The sequence below is a fragment of the Taudactylus pleione genome, unplaced genomic scaffold, assembly GCF_031769625.1.
Source record: "Taudactylus pleione unplaced genomic scaffold, aTauple2 ptg001127l, whole genome shotgun sequence".
Classification (NCBI taxonomy): Eukaryota; Metazoa; Chordata; class Amphibia; order Anura; family Myobatrachidae; genus Taudactylus; species Taudactylus pleione.
In genome coordinates this window covers 485,921-500,445 of record NW_028285528.1, presented here as the reverse complement: position 1 = coordinate 500,445, position 14,525 = coordinate 485,921, and the positions used below count along the sequence as shown (strand labels likewise).

At 41.4% G+C, this 14,525-nt stretch overlaps 1 protein-coding gene across 1 annotated transcript in view; it reads right to left on the bottom strand.

Annotated features, from left to right (window-relative positions):
- Nucleotides 1-9,684: 9,684 nt before the first annotated feature.
- The window catches only part of LOC148453577 (uncharacterized), a 63,957-nt gene continuing 59,116 nt past the window's right edge, over nt 9,685-14,525 (bottom strand). The window contains 1 exon segment of the mRNA XM_088461962.1: nt 9,685-13,914. Within this exon segment, the coding sequence (XP_088318088.1) occupies nt 13,186-13,914 (729 nt within the window). The 3' untranslated portion in view covers nt 9,685-13,185.

Below are 14,525 nucleotides of genomic sequence, written 5' to 3'. Positions count from 1 at the left end.
TATCGACAGATAAGCCTTGTTGACTTTTTTTTAGTACAGGCATTTAAATAGTTTTTTTTTGTGTAATAAACTTGTGTAGTATTACACTATGGTTCTTTTTTCCCTTCTATACATGTACATCATGTTTTGATGAAGTGAGACATTGAGTTGTGTCCAGGAACCATTGCTTTAAGGACTCCCTTGGTTGCTTATGCTGACATATAAGTGGTGTATTCCACCTAATGAGGTACACCCCCACTCACACAGAGTGGGATCATATTTGGTGAAGGTTGCCAAAATGTAATAATATTGCACTAGGAGGCGCTCACTCTCCACCCTTCTATCTTTCAATATATATACACTACCGTTCAAAAGTTTGGGGTCACTTACAAATGTCCTTATCTTAATTGAAAAAAACAGTGCTTTTCTTTCAAAAATAACATTAAATAAATCATAAATACACTGTATACATTGTTAATGTGGTAAATGACTATACTAGCTGCAAATGTCTGGTTTTTAAAGGAATATCTACATAGGTGTATAGAGGCCCATTTCCAGCAACCATCACTCCAGTGTTCTAATGGTACATTGTGTTTGCTAAGCGCGTTAGAAGACGGATGATTAGAAAACCCTTGTGCAATTTTGTTAGCACAGCTGAAAACGAGTTTGCTCGTTAGAGAAGTTATAAAACTGGCCTTCCTTTGAGCTAGTTGAGTATCTGAGGCATCACATTTGTGGGTTCGATTATACTCTCCAAATGGCCAGAAAAAGAGAACTGTCATGTGAAACTCGACAGTCTATTCTTGTTCTTAGAAATGAAGGCTATTCCATGCGAGAAATTGCCAAGAAACTGAACATTTCCTACAATGGTGTGTACTACTCCCTTCAGAGAACAGCACAAACAGGCTCTAACCAGAGTAGAAAGAGAAATGGAAGGCCCTGTGCACAACTGTGCAAGAAGACAAGTACATTAGAGTCTCTAGTTTGAGAAATAGATGCCTCACAAGTCCTCAACTGGCAGCTTCATTAAATGGTACCCGCAAAACGCCAGTGTCAACATCTACAGTGAAGAGGCAACTTCTAGGCAGAGTTGCAAAGAAAAAGCCATATCTAAGACTGGCCAACAGACATTGGACAGAGGAAGATTGGAAAAAAGTGTTATGGACAGATGAATCAAAGTTTGAGGTGTTTGGATCACACAGAAGAACATTTGTGAGACGCAGAACAAGTGAAAAGATGCTGGAAGAGTGCCTAACGCCATCTGTCAAGCATGGTGGAGATAATGTGATGGTCTGGGGCTGCTTTGGTGCTGGTAAAGTGGGAGATTTGTACAAGGTAAAAGGGATTGTGAATAAGGAAGGCTATCACTCCATTTTGCAATGCCATGCCATACCCTGTGGACAGCGCTTGATTTGAGCCAATTTCCTCCTCCAACAGGACAATGACCCAAAGCATACCTACAAATTATGCAAGAACTATTTAGGGAAGAAGCAGGCAGCTGGTAGCCTGTCTGTAATGGAGTGGCCAGCACAGTCACCAGATCTCAACCCCATTGAGCTGTTGTGGGAGCAGCTTGACCGTATGGTACGCAAGAAGTGCCCATCAAGCCAATCCAACTTGTGGGAGGTGCTTCAGGAAGCGTGCAGTGATATTTCTTCAGATTACCTCAACAAATTAACAGCTAGAATGCCAAAGGTCTGCAATGCTGTAATTGCTGCAAAAGGAGCATTCTTTGACAAAAGCAAAGTTTGAAGGACAAAATTATTTATTTCAAATAAAAATCATTATTTCTAACCTTGCCAATGGCTTGACTATATGTTCTATTAATTTTGCAACTCATTTGATAAATAAAAGTCAGTTTTCATATAAACCATGAAATTGTCTGGGGTGACCTCAAACTTTTGAACGGTAGTGTGTGTGTGTGTGTATATGTATGTATATATTTACACACACACAATGCCCACATAGGTACCCCGCATTCCACTGGTCAATAGTATAACATGGCAAGGTATGTACATTGTGTGTTTTTGTGTTATATATATATATATATATATACATACATACATTCATGTACATACCTAGGCATGTTGTACTATTGACCAGTGGAATGCGGGGTACCTATGTGGGCATTGTGTGTGTGTGTATATATATATATATATATATATATATATAGCCATATAGATGCCTTGCATTCCACTGGTCAATAGTACAACATGCCCAGGTATGTACATTGTATGTATATATATATATATATATATATATAGCTTGGAGCCTACAGCAATGTCCCCCCTTCTCACCCCTCAGGTAAAGTCTATCTGCTCATCCCCCTGCAGCACCCAATTACCAGTAACTCTGCCCATCATACATTAGTGTTCCCCATCACAAACCTTTTACCAAAAAACTTGCATGCGCACAGTAATGTCCCCTCCATAAAACCCCCTAACTCACCTCAGCACCACCTCTTCTCACCCCCCTAGCACTAATCATCCCCCCCCACTTTTCAGCTAGCACACATACGGATGTTCCATTAACATTTATAACTGCTGCCAGATTTTGTTCCAAAAAATATATATATTTTTAAATAGATATGTATTCCCCCAAATTTTGGAGGAAAAAAGAAAATAATGAAATAAATATAATTTACACAGTTTTTACAATCATATATTTTATTTTGTACACAGAAAATACCAGCAAACATACACATATTTTATTAAAAAACAATACATGAGTAACTAAATATATTATTGTTTCTGAAGGGTACATATACTTATAACAGGTCATTGTGTGTATATATTATATATATATATATATATATATACATACAAATACTATTTCAAGTCACAATAATATGAACTTGTGTCTCCACATTTCATGTAAAAACCACAAACACATACTTGTATACACAAAGGTAAATATAGATATATATACAGACACATATACATATATACACACACACACACACACATATACAGTCAGGTCCATAAATATTGGGACATTGACAGAATTTTCAGATTTTGGCCTCTATTCACCACCACAATAGTTTTGAAATGAAACAAACAAGATGTGCTTTAACTGCAGACTTTCAGATTTAATTTGAGGGTAATTACATCAAAATCGGGTGAACGGTGTAGGAATTACAACAGTTTCAATAGGTGCTTCCCACTTTTTAAGGGGCCAAAAGTAATGGGACTATCAACTCAAAAGCTATTTTATGGACAGGTGTGGCCTATTCCCTCATTATTTCATTATCAATTAAGCAGGTAAAAGGTCTGGAGTTGATTCTAGGTGTGACATTTGCATTTGGAATCAGTTGATGTCAACTCTCAATATGAGATCCAAAGAGCTGGCACTATCAGTGAAGCAAGCCATCATTAGGCTGAAAAATGAAAACAAACCGATCAGAGAGATTGCAAAAACATTAGGTGTGGCCAAATCAACTATTTGGAACATTCTTAAAAAGAAAGAACGCATCGGAGAGCTCAGCAACACCAAAAGACCCGGAAGACCACGGAAAACAACTGTGGTGGATGACAAAAGAATTATTTCCCTGGTGAAGAAAAACCCCTTCACAACAGTTGGCCAAATCAAGAACACTCTCCAGGAGGTAGGTGTATATGTGTCAAAGTCAACAATCAAGAGAAGACGTCACAAGAGTAAATATAGAGGGTTCACCACAAGATGCAAACCATTGGTGAGCCACAAAAACAGGAAGACCAGATTAGAGTTTGCCAAACAACATCTAAAAAATCCATTACAGTTCTTTAACAACATCCTATTGACAGATGAGACAAAGATCAACTTGTACCAGAGTGATGGGAAGAGAAGGAAAGGAACTGCTCATGATCCAACACATACCACCTCATCAGTGAAGCATGGTGGTGGTAGTGTCATGGCGTGGGCATGTATGGGTGCCAATGGAACTGGTTCCCTTGTATTTATTGATGATGTGACTGCTGACAAAAGCAGCAGAATGAATTCTGAAGTGTTTCGGGCAATATTATATGCTTATATTCAGTCAAATGCTTCAGAACTCATTGGACAGCGCTTCACAGTGCAGATGGACAATGACCGAAGCATACTGCAAAAGCAACCAAAGAGTTTTTTAAGGCTAAAAAGTGGAATGTTATGCAATGGCCAAGTCAATCCCCTGACCTGAATCTTATTGAGCATGCATTTCACTTGATGAAGACAAAACTGAAGGGAAAATGCCCCAAGAACAAGCAGGAACTGAAGACATTTGCAGTAGAGGCCTGGCAGAGCATCACCAGGGATGAAACCCAGCGTCTGGTGATGTCTATGCATCCAGACTTCAGGCTATAATTGCCTGCAAAGGATTTGCAACAAAGTATTAAAAAGTGAAAGTTAGATTTAGGATTGTTTAGTTTGTCCCATTACTTTTGGCTCCTTAAAAAGTGTGAGGCACATATAGAAACCGTTGTAATTCCTACATCGGTCACCTGATTTGGATGTAATTACCCTCAAATAAAATCTGAAAGTCTGCAGTTAAATCACATCTTGTTTGTTTAATTTCAAAGCCATTGTGTTGGTAAATAGAGGACAAAATATGAAAATTCTGTCAATGTCCCAATATTTATGGACCTGACTGTATATATATATATAAAACTCAATGTCACATACTGTTGTGTGCTGCACTGTGCCATATTTTGGCAACAGGTTCCTGCAGCTTACTCAAGTGTAAGACAGGACCAGTATATTGCTCCATGTTAGTATCTATACATACTCGTGGTCGCTTTGTACCCAGTGCGCTATTGTGCATCATTTACCCTGCAGACATGTCTGACAACGGTAATGAACACATTACTGTACCTATGCTGCAATCGTGCAGATTATGTACTGCGGTTTTCAGTGAGGAGGTTGTGGTTCGGGATGGGTTATGTATGAGGTGTTTCCTCCTATATGGGTACCACAGCAGCCCATCCCTCCCTCACAGGGACTACCACTGATTATGCAGACCCCTCCTGTACCACAGCAGGTGGTCATTCCCAGAGTAGGATTACTACAGGGTGGACCTCCACCATGGGTGGATGCATTCTCTACCTCAGTGGAGTCTGGCTACGACCTCTACAGCCATTCAGACCATGTTACAGAGTGAGAAACCTGGACGACCAGCTAAGCGTCCTGTATTGTCATCTCAAGCCACACAGCTGTCAGAATCTGAGATGTCATCTGATGACAGAGAGGTGGCTGATGCCTCTAACCCCAACTCCCCTCGGCAGGAAGCAAAGCCTGAGTCAGGGATTAATATCCCTGCCTTGGTGTGGTCAGATCCGCATTGGTTATAGAGGATGACGAACCAGCCCCTAAATCCAAACACCCTCTGTTTACAGATAGAGGTGTAATTAGTATTCCCTCTGTCAGATCAGCTGGTGGATCACATGGCTGATGTGTGGCAATTGCCTGGTAAGAGGTATCAACCTCAAAAACGTTTAACCTCATGGTACCCATTTCCTGAGGCTCATTGTAAGAAGTGGGAATCACCCCCCACTAATAATCCCATTTATTCCCATGATAATAAACCCATTGTATCTATACAATCACATCTGTCCCTATTACACTGATTAAAGCATGGGATAATAGCTATTATAGCATCATAGGTGAGACTAAGGGGTGGTCCCGGTGTGCACTGAGCCACCCACTAGCCGGATCACCCAATTTCCTGTAAATAAATCTAATTACCATCCGCCCGGTCAGGAAAGGATTTACATACACATCCTGGCCCGGGAGGAAAGAGTCTGCTTAGTAGCTCCCAAGCTCCACCTCCCCTCCTCAATCACTGGGCATTCAGCTGCTAACTCACATGGTGATGTCACTGCACATGGTGATGTCACTGCACATGAGCTTTGTGTGTGTGCTCAGTCACATTGTGCTGCTGGACAAGAGCGATGAGGAGCCTCACAGTCACAGCAGCACCAGCAAGATGTGGATTCCGCTGTGCCTGAGTGATAGGAGGCAGCTGCCTGCCCCTGATGAAGAGGAGAGGGGGTCAGTCAGTTGCAGATAAGGGTGGGGGAGGGGAGCTGTCTGCATTGTATATAATCTGTAATAAAGTATAAATAGCAGGAACCCCAGATTTCTTATACTCGTTTCCTGCAAGTTACAGTGAACTAATATACCAAATGTTTGATTACAATGTACATTGTTACATATCATTAAAGAGTGTATATACTGTGATAGAAGCACTGGTAAAGTGATAAATGGTATATATGTGTGTCCAAGGTTTCTGACCTATGTGTATTAAACCCCCAGGATATGTCTGTGTCTGCTTGATTAGAGTTTGGGCTTTAAGTAAAAGCCGGATAATGGGTCCTGGGGGTGTGGATGTGAGAAGAGAGGGCTCCATCCACAAGGCCGGTTCAGGTGTTGAGGCCTTCAGCCTGAGAGCAGACTAATTAGTGACTGCAGCTGTGAGAGGCTGATAAATGGCTGCGTCAGGGTTTGGCTCAGTGTCTGATACCTGGGAGAGCAGGCAGCAGGCTTATTCAGAGACACTGTGATGTAACACATGTAAGTACTGTGCATATGCCTGTTGGTTAAGGCAGTAGGCCCTACCACTTTGAAAGAAGGAATTTATTGTCTAGTTAGTGCTCATTTATTTTTGTTTTACATTTTTATACTACACAATAAAAACTAGCTGCGGCTAACTTGCATGAAAACCCTGGACTGGTGTGTTGTTTCCTGGCAGGTGTGTGTTTGGTGGTGTCCATCTACTGAAGTAGAGGGACCTCCTACCCCGATCCTATTACAGCACATACATGCACACACACGGTTACACACACATATATACTTTCTGTGCTTAATGATAATGGGTAATGAATATTTGTGTGTAACAGCAGTATATTAGTATATTTAGACATTGAAGATATAATATCTTTAATTCTTTTTACATTTGCTATGAATAACGTTTGCACTATTGGGGTAAGAATTTGGTATTGGGATTGCGTAGAATAAAAGTATTGGGCAATATTACTGTTATTCATACTTTACTGAGGACAATGTCAAGAATTTATTTCATTGTCTATACAGGACACTGTAATAACTAAGGTTAGGCTGTGGGTGCGAGACTTAGACTTTGGGGGAGTTAGATTTAAGCTGTGGGGAGGATAGCATTAGGCTGCGGGTGCAAGGATTAGGCTTTGGGGTTAGGGTAAATCTGTGTGAGGTTAGGCTATGGAGGGGGCTTAGGGTTAAGTTGTGAGGGGATTGGGGTAGGCTGTGGGCACAAGGCTTAGACTGTGGGGGTAAATCTGTGGGCATTAGGTTTACGATGTAGGGAATAAGGTTAGAATGTGGGGGTAGTGTAACTCTGTGGGGGGTAGGGTTAATCTGTGGGGAATAAGGTTATACTGTGAGGGGGTAGTGTTAGGATGTGGGGGATAGTGTTAAGCTGTGAGGGGGATAGGGTTAGGCTGTGGGGGGGTTGGTTAGGCACTATATGGAGGATTAGCAGGACACTTACCAGAATGCTGGAGGATCACAGGTGTGAAGTCACATAACCACCAGGACACAGAAGCCGCTGCAGCCATCAGGAGCAGGTAAGTAGCTGCTGGGCCACCAGGGATAATATGGTGACATTATACAGATCTACATGATGACTATCAGCATGGCTAATGTCATCATTCTCATGACAGCATTATATATGTGGCCAGATCACACCATCGATGGCTTGGTTCCAATGTTCAATGGTTTACCCAACAAGGCTCAGGTTCCAATGTTTCCTCACCATCGACATATTAGTTCTGATGTTGGCTCACTGTGACTGACTCCCCCGGCCTGACTATCACCCACTTACTCCAGAGACTCTTCCACCAGATACACAGCTTGGGCGGCAGCCAGGTGTCTATGATGTCACAGTAACACTCAGTATCACAGTCACTACAGAGCAGCTCTGCCTGGCAATGATGGAGAGCACTGCTGATTGGCTAAGCTCAGAGTCAGTCAGGACAGTCACATGGGGTCACAGGTGGCAGAGCAGTGTGTGATCACTGCTGATTGGATAAGCTCAGAGTCCGTCAGGGCAGTCACATGGGTGTCACAGGTAGTAGAGCAGTGTGTGATCACTGCTGAGCATGAAGCACAGTAACAGCCAGCCTACCATTATTAGGAGGCGGTGGGTCAGCTCAGCCAGTCCTGCTATAACCATGAGGAGGCCTGTGCAGAGATATCAGAATACTCTGATATCTCATAACCAAAGTTTAAAACTAAATGTTTTGTGACCAAAGCTATATACATCGGCTCTATCAATGTTTTCTTCATGTCCAATTCTTACTGTAATACAGACATCAGTAATAGTATCTAAGTTGTCATCAGAGAAAATGTGGATTTGATTTGCCAGAGATGGTTCCAGTGACAATTCCCAGCATCCTCCTCCAGTCCTCAGACCAAAGCTGGGGATGTGCAGAGGGGCAGGTACATTAGTCCATGTATAAGGGGGAACTGTCCTATTATATCTGTATGACTGACATAGAGCAGACACATTACTGACATAGGGAGACGCTGTGACCCATCAGATAGGCTCATACACAGGTCCTTGTACCCATTACATGATCCCACATATGGGCTGTTATGGATCACGTGTGGTTGATTCTCCCATGTTATACATTTCTTCATTGCTGATCAATACCATATACTATACACTACATGGGAACCCTGGTATTACTATACTATACACTACACGGGAACCCTGGTATTACTATACACTACACGGGAGCCCCGGTATTACTATACTATACACAACACGGGAACCCTGGTATTACTATACACTACACGGGAACCCTGGTATTACTATACTATACCATACACTACATGGGAACCCCGGTATTACTATACTATACCCTACACGGGAACCCCGGTATTACTATACTACACTACACGGGAACCCTGGTATTACTATACTATACACTACACGGGAACCCCGGTATTACTATACTATACACTACACGGGAACCCCGGTATTACTATACTATACACTACACGGGAACCCCGGTATTACTATACTATGCACTACACGGGAACCCCGGTATTACTATACTATGCACTACACGGGAACCCCGGTATTACTATACTATGCACTACACGGGAACCCCGGTATTACTATACTATGCACTACACGGGAACCCCGGTATTACTATACTATGCACTACACGGGAACCCCGGTATTACTATACTATACACTACATGGGAACCCCGGTATTACTATACACTACACGGGAACCCCGGTATTACTATACTATACACTACACGGGAACCCTGGTATTACTATACTAGACACTACATGGGAACCCTGGTAGTAATATAATAGCTTGGGGACGGGATACTGGCGGTTTGGATGCTGGTGCTCAGAATCCTGATGCCTGGAGGTAAGTAGCCTAATCCTCCCCTCCCCCCGCAGCAAAAGCCTCCTCCTAGTGCCTAACCTAATACTTACCATCAGGATGTCAGCGGTGATTCCGGTGCCGGGATTCTGACTGCCAGCATCCTACCGCCGAGCTGCCGACTACATCCCAATATAATAATGGTTACAGGTGTCTCCCTCATTCCCCCCACACCCTTTCCTTTATACCCGTTATATTATATATCACCCTCTCCTTCATTCCCCCCCACACCTCGCCTTTTCCTTTATACCCAAGTTATCACTAAACACAGCAGTGACAGAATTTTCTACATCAGAGTAATTTTATTGCAAGTTTACAAGAATATAGTTTCCTCCTGTAGTAACACTTGGAATGTTATTTATTGAATATTTAATGCTTTAGTTTACTATAATATTGTGTGAATGTTTTGCTGCTAGAATAGTGAAACAAAAGCAGATTATAAAATGAGCAGCTGCTGTATCCTGCAAACCTGGGGGCAGACACACAAGCAGCAGATAAGGTGGTTGGAGCTGGTAATCTGAAACTAAAATTAGAATGGTAACAGCAGCACAGAGTAATTCAGCACATACAACTCCATTACATAATTGATCAGACAAGACTGACATGGATACAGCTAGGTAACAGAACAGAGTAATGATGTGAGGCTCCTGGCATACTGGAGCAGTGACGCTGTGCTGTGCACCTGTATATAGATAACAGATCATACATCCAACGCTCAGAGATGTGCAGCATCCTGGCATTTTCCATCAGGTGGGGTCTGTACATATTAGGAGCCATCCATGAGGAATAGCTGTCCTGGGTTTCTCTCTTTGGTATAATATGGTCCTTATATTAAAGATGAGAGTAACATCCTGCACATAATAGTCCTGTAACGTCCAGTTATTCATACAGAGCAATTCCTGTTATTATTCATGGCTTGTGTACAATATGTTATTTCTGTATTACTCATGTATTATAAGCTGCAGGATATGATACTCGCACAATGCTGTCATTCCCTCCATGACACACATACAATAGAGATGACAGATTATCTAATACATATGTACTAACACAATGCTGATATATATAATAGGAGGTAATAACAGGACAGGCCAGTGTATCCATGCAGGTGCCCATCAGAGAGCAAATCCCCAACACCAGAACGGTGTCACAGTGACAGGAGACAGGAAAGAGGGGCACACGTGTAAGACAAAACCTTTCTTGTTTGGGTATGAGAAATGGATACTAAGACAGTCACGGTATAAAGATACTAAAAAACAGAACAATAAAAAACTGCATAACAAGAACCTGGGAATACGAAGAGTTGGTGCAACCCCAATATATATATACAGCGGTAAGTATTGAACACATCAACATTTTTCTCAGTAAATATATGTGTAATGGGGCTATTGTAATGAAATGTTCACCAAATGTCAGCAACAACCCATGCAACCCACACATGCAAGAAATCCAACCATAGATGTCCATAAATTAAGTTATGTATAATAATGTGAAATGACACAGGGAAAAAGTATTGAACACATGAACAAAGGAAGGTGCAAAAAGGCATGGAAAGCCAAGACACCAGCTGAAATCTATCAGTAATTAGAAAGCAATCCGGCCTCTTGTCAGTGCAAATGAATATAAGCTGGTTCAGTCCCAACTGACCACCTATAAAAAGGTGTGTCATTACGAAGGTGTCACACAAGAAACATCTCATGATGGGTAACAGCAAAGCACTCTCAAGACCTTCGCAACCTTATTATTAACATAATGCTGGCATTGGTTACAGAAGGATTTCTAAACTTCTGAATGTTCCAGTGAGCACTGTTGGGGCCATAATCTGGAAGTGGAAAGAACATCATTTTAGCATAAACACTGCCTTGAGAAAGCAGCCTTCTGGCAAAACACGCATTGGCGTTTCCCGATTAGTCACCATTTACTATGTTGTAATTTGACAGTATACTTTGGTCTATTTTTATAATAATCTGATTTAGAAGAGACGGTATATGGGATTGGGCATAGAGCGAAAATAATGACAACATTCTGCGCAGTTGAGCCGGGATCATAAGAGAGGTCTGAACCTCGTAGATATATAAATAGATCCTGTGGAGAGTACTAAAGAAAGTAACATATTGTCCACTAATAGATACTGGGGAGACTGCCGACACTGAGTTGCAGCAACGTGATAGATTCTGATAATATATCTGCAGTGTGACAGATCTCTTTATCCAAAACCACCTTAAATCGTGCTCTCACTATAAACTGCAAAGGACCTATTATATTTATGTATACGCCAGCTACAATATCATATTACATAATTAGCTGTATAATACACCATGCTACCAGTGACATATAAGTTTAATCACTGAGATAATTAAAACAGCTATATACCGTATATTATTTAGTAACCATGTTGATCTTATACGTTGATAGTAAGATCGGTAGATTATTATACTATATATGACTATCTATGACTATCAGTGAAAGGGAATTTTAATCTATTTCTTTCTTATTATTTCACATTCTAACTACAAGCACGATCTATAATTATAACCAATATTTCGCCTTTCCTTTTTTCTTGAACACATTATTTTTAATGATATAATAAATAAAGATGGATATATTTTAATACTTATTGACAGAAGAATAAACGGAATAACAATCCTTATAGTGCACAATATCATATACTCTACGTCTCTTTTTTGCTTCATATTATAACAAAGCTTGTATTGTCCTTTCTGCGATTTCCTCACTACCAAATAATCTCCATCTCCTGACCCTGCACATTACTGGTGGTGTCACCACTGTGGGAGGTGACAGTGCAGGACATACTGAGGACAATCTGTAAATGGCCATTGTGACAGATTAGTTATGTCCCCATAAGACATTACGTGGTCTTGTTATTGCACAAATAGGCCAATAACATAATACTAATCTAATACAGAGCTTCCCAAACTCCGCCATTACAGGCCAGGGTATAAGGATATCCATGCTTGAGTCCAAATGGTTAATAAAACTGACTGAGGCACTAAGTGACCTGTGCTCAAGCATGGATATCCTTAATACCCGGCCTGTAATAGCGGAGTTTGGGAACCTCTGATCTGATAGAATAAGGAAACTGAAAGCCATTACATGAGGAACCTGTTGGGAGCCCTATGTTGGCGACATCTGTGTGAATATATAATAAAGTATAATATATTAGTATATAGGGGCTGATTCAGCAGAGGACACAATGATAATAGTTACGCCGATAGAGCGAATGTTTGCAATCACACCTGCGTATAAGTCACACTGCGCATACACAGCGATCACATTGCTATTACGGACGCACAGAGGAATACATCACATAGTGAATGGCAGGGTGATAGCATTTGGGGGGAGGTAACGGGGATGGACAGAAAACTGCAGGCGTGTCTATCCGTGTGATCGTCATGTCATGGGCGTGTATAAATTAATTAATCGCTATGGCAGCTGCAGCATGAGACCTCTCTGCATGTCAGGACAGCTGCAATGTTTGCAGCTGGTCAGACCTGATGTAAATGCTGTGTGACTGCTTGATGTGCGACAATGGTACCGATGAGAAGGCAGCATTGGGCGTGGTTATGGCGGCTGTGCCTCGGTATTAGCATATATTGTATCTGTAAGAGACTGCAGCTGCATTGCTTCTGAAACAGGCCCATAGTGTGATAATGTAAATGTAATTTATCCTTCACTATGCAGGGACAGCAATCTAGACTAACATTGTATTTATGCTTGTTCTGATAATTTCCAAATACTGCTAATACCGCTGCAATTTCTATATATATCTAGATGCTCATAAACATTGTTTTTCTCATGTGTGACGTCTCTGATGACTAAAAAGAGCAGATTTCTGTGTATAACATTTCCCACACTCAGAGCATGGAAATGGTTTCTCACCTGTGTGAGTTCTCTGATGTTTCACAAGATTTGATTTCTGTGTATAACATTTCCCACATTGAGAACATGGAAATGGTTTCTCACCTGTGTGACTTCTCTGATGTGTAACGAGATCTGATTTCTGTGTAAAACATTTCCCACACTCAGAACATGGAAATGGCTTCTCACTTGAGTGAGTTCTCTGATGTTTAACAAGATTTGATTTCTTTGTAAAACATTTCCCACACTCAGAACATGGAAATGGTTTCTCACCTGTGTGACGTCTCTGATGTATAACAAGATCTGATTTAAGTATAAAACATTTCCCACATTCAGAACATGGAAATAGTTTTTCACGTGTATGACTTCTCTGATGTGTAACAAGATTAGATTTCCATGTAAAACATTTCCCACACTCACGACATGGAAATGGTTTCTCACCTGTGTGACATCTCTGATGTGTAACAAGATATGATTTACGTGAAAAACATTTCCCACACCCAGAACACAGATAAGGCCTATCAGCTTTGTGAACTCTCTTCTGATGTATAGAAAGACTGGTCTGCTTGGTAAATCCTTTCCCACATTCAGAACATGACAATGGATTATCACCTGTGTGATCTGAGCTGTGTGTAACACTACTGGGATTATCAGGGGAACATTCCTCATGGTTAGAGGGATCAGATGACATATCTGCACTGTGAGATGCTGGATGCATAGTGGGGGTAATGGAGTTTTCTCCTGGAGAGTCCTGTGAGAAGTTATTATCGTCTAGGTCACAATCTAGAGATAATATGAGACGTCTCCCCGAGTTATTACTGCTGCTGTATCCATCTGCTGGGAACAGAATAATTATATGGGAATTAGCCTCCCTGCAGAACTATACCATACTGTGTAACTATAATAAGACGTACCTGGCTGTACCTCAACATCTCCATACTGTGTAACTATAAGACATGCCTGGCTGCACCCCAACATCTCCATACTGTGTAACTATAATAAGATGTGCCCGGCTGTACCCTTACATCTCCATAATGTGTAACTATAATAAGACGTGCCCGGCTGTACCCCAACATCTCCATACTGTGTAACTATAATAAGACGTGCCTGGCTGTACCCCTACATCTCATACTGTGTAACTATAATAAGATGTGCCCGGCTGTACCCAACATCTCATACTGTGTAACTATAATAAGACGTGCCCGGCTGCACCCCAACATCTCCATACCGTGTAACTATAAGAAGACGTGCCCGGCTGCACCCCAATATCTCCAT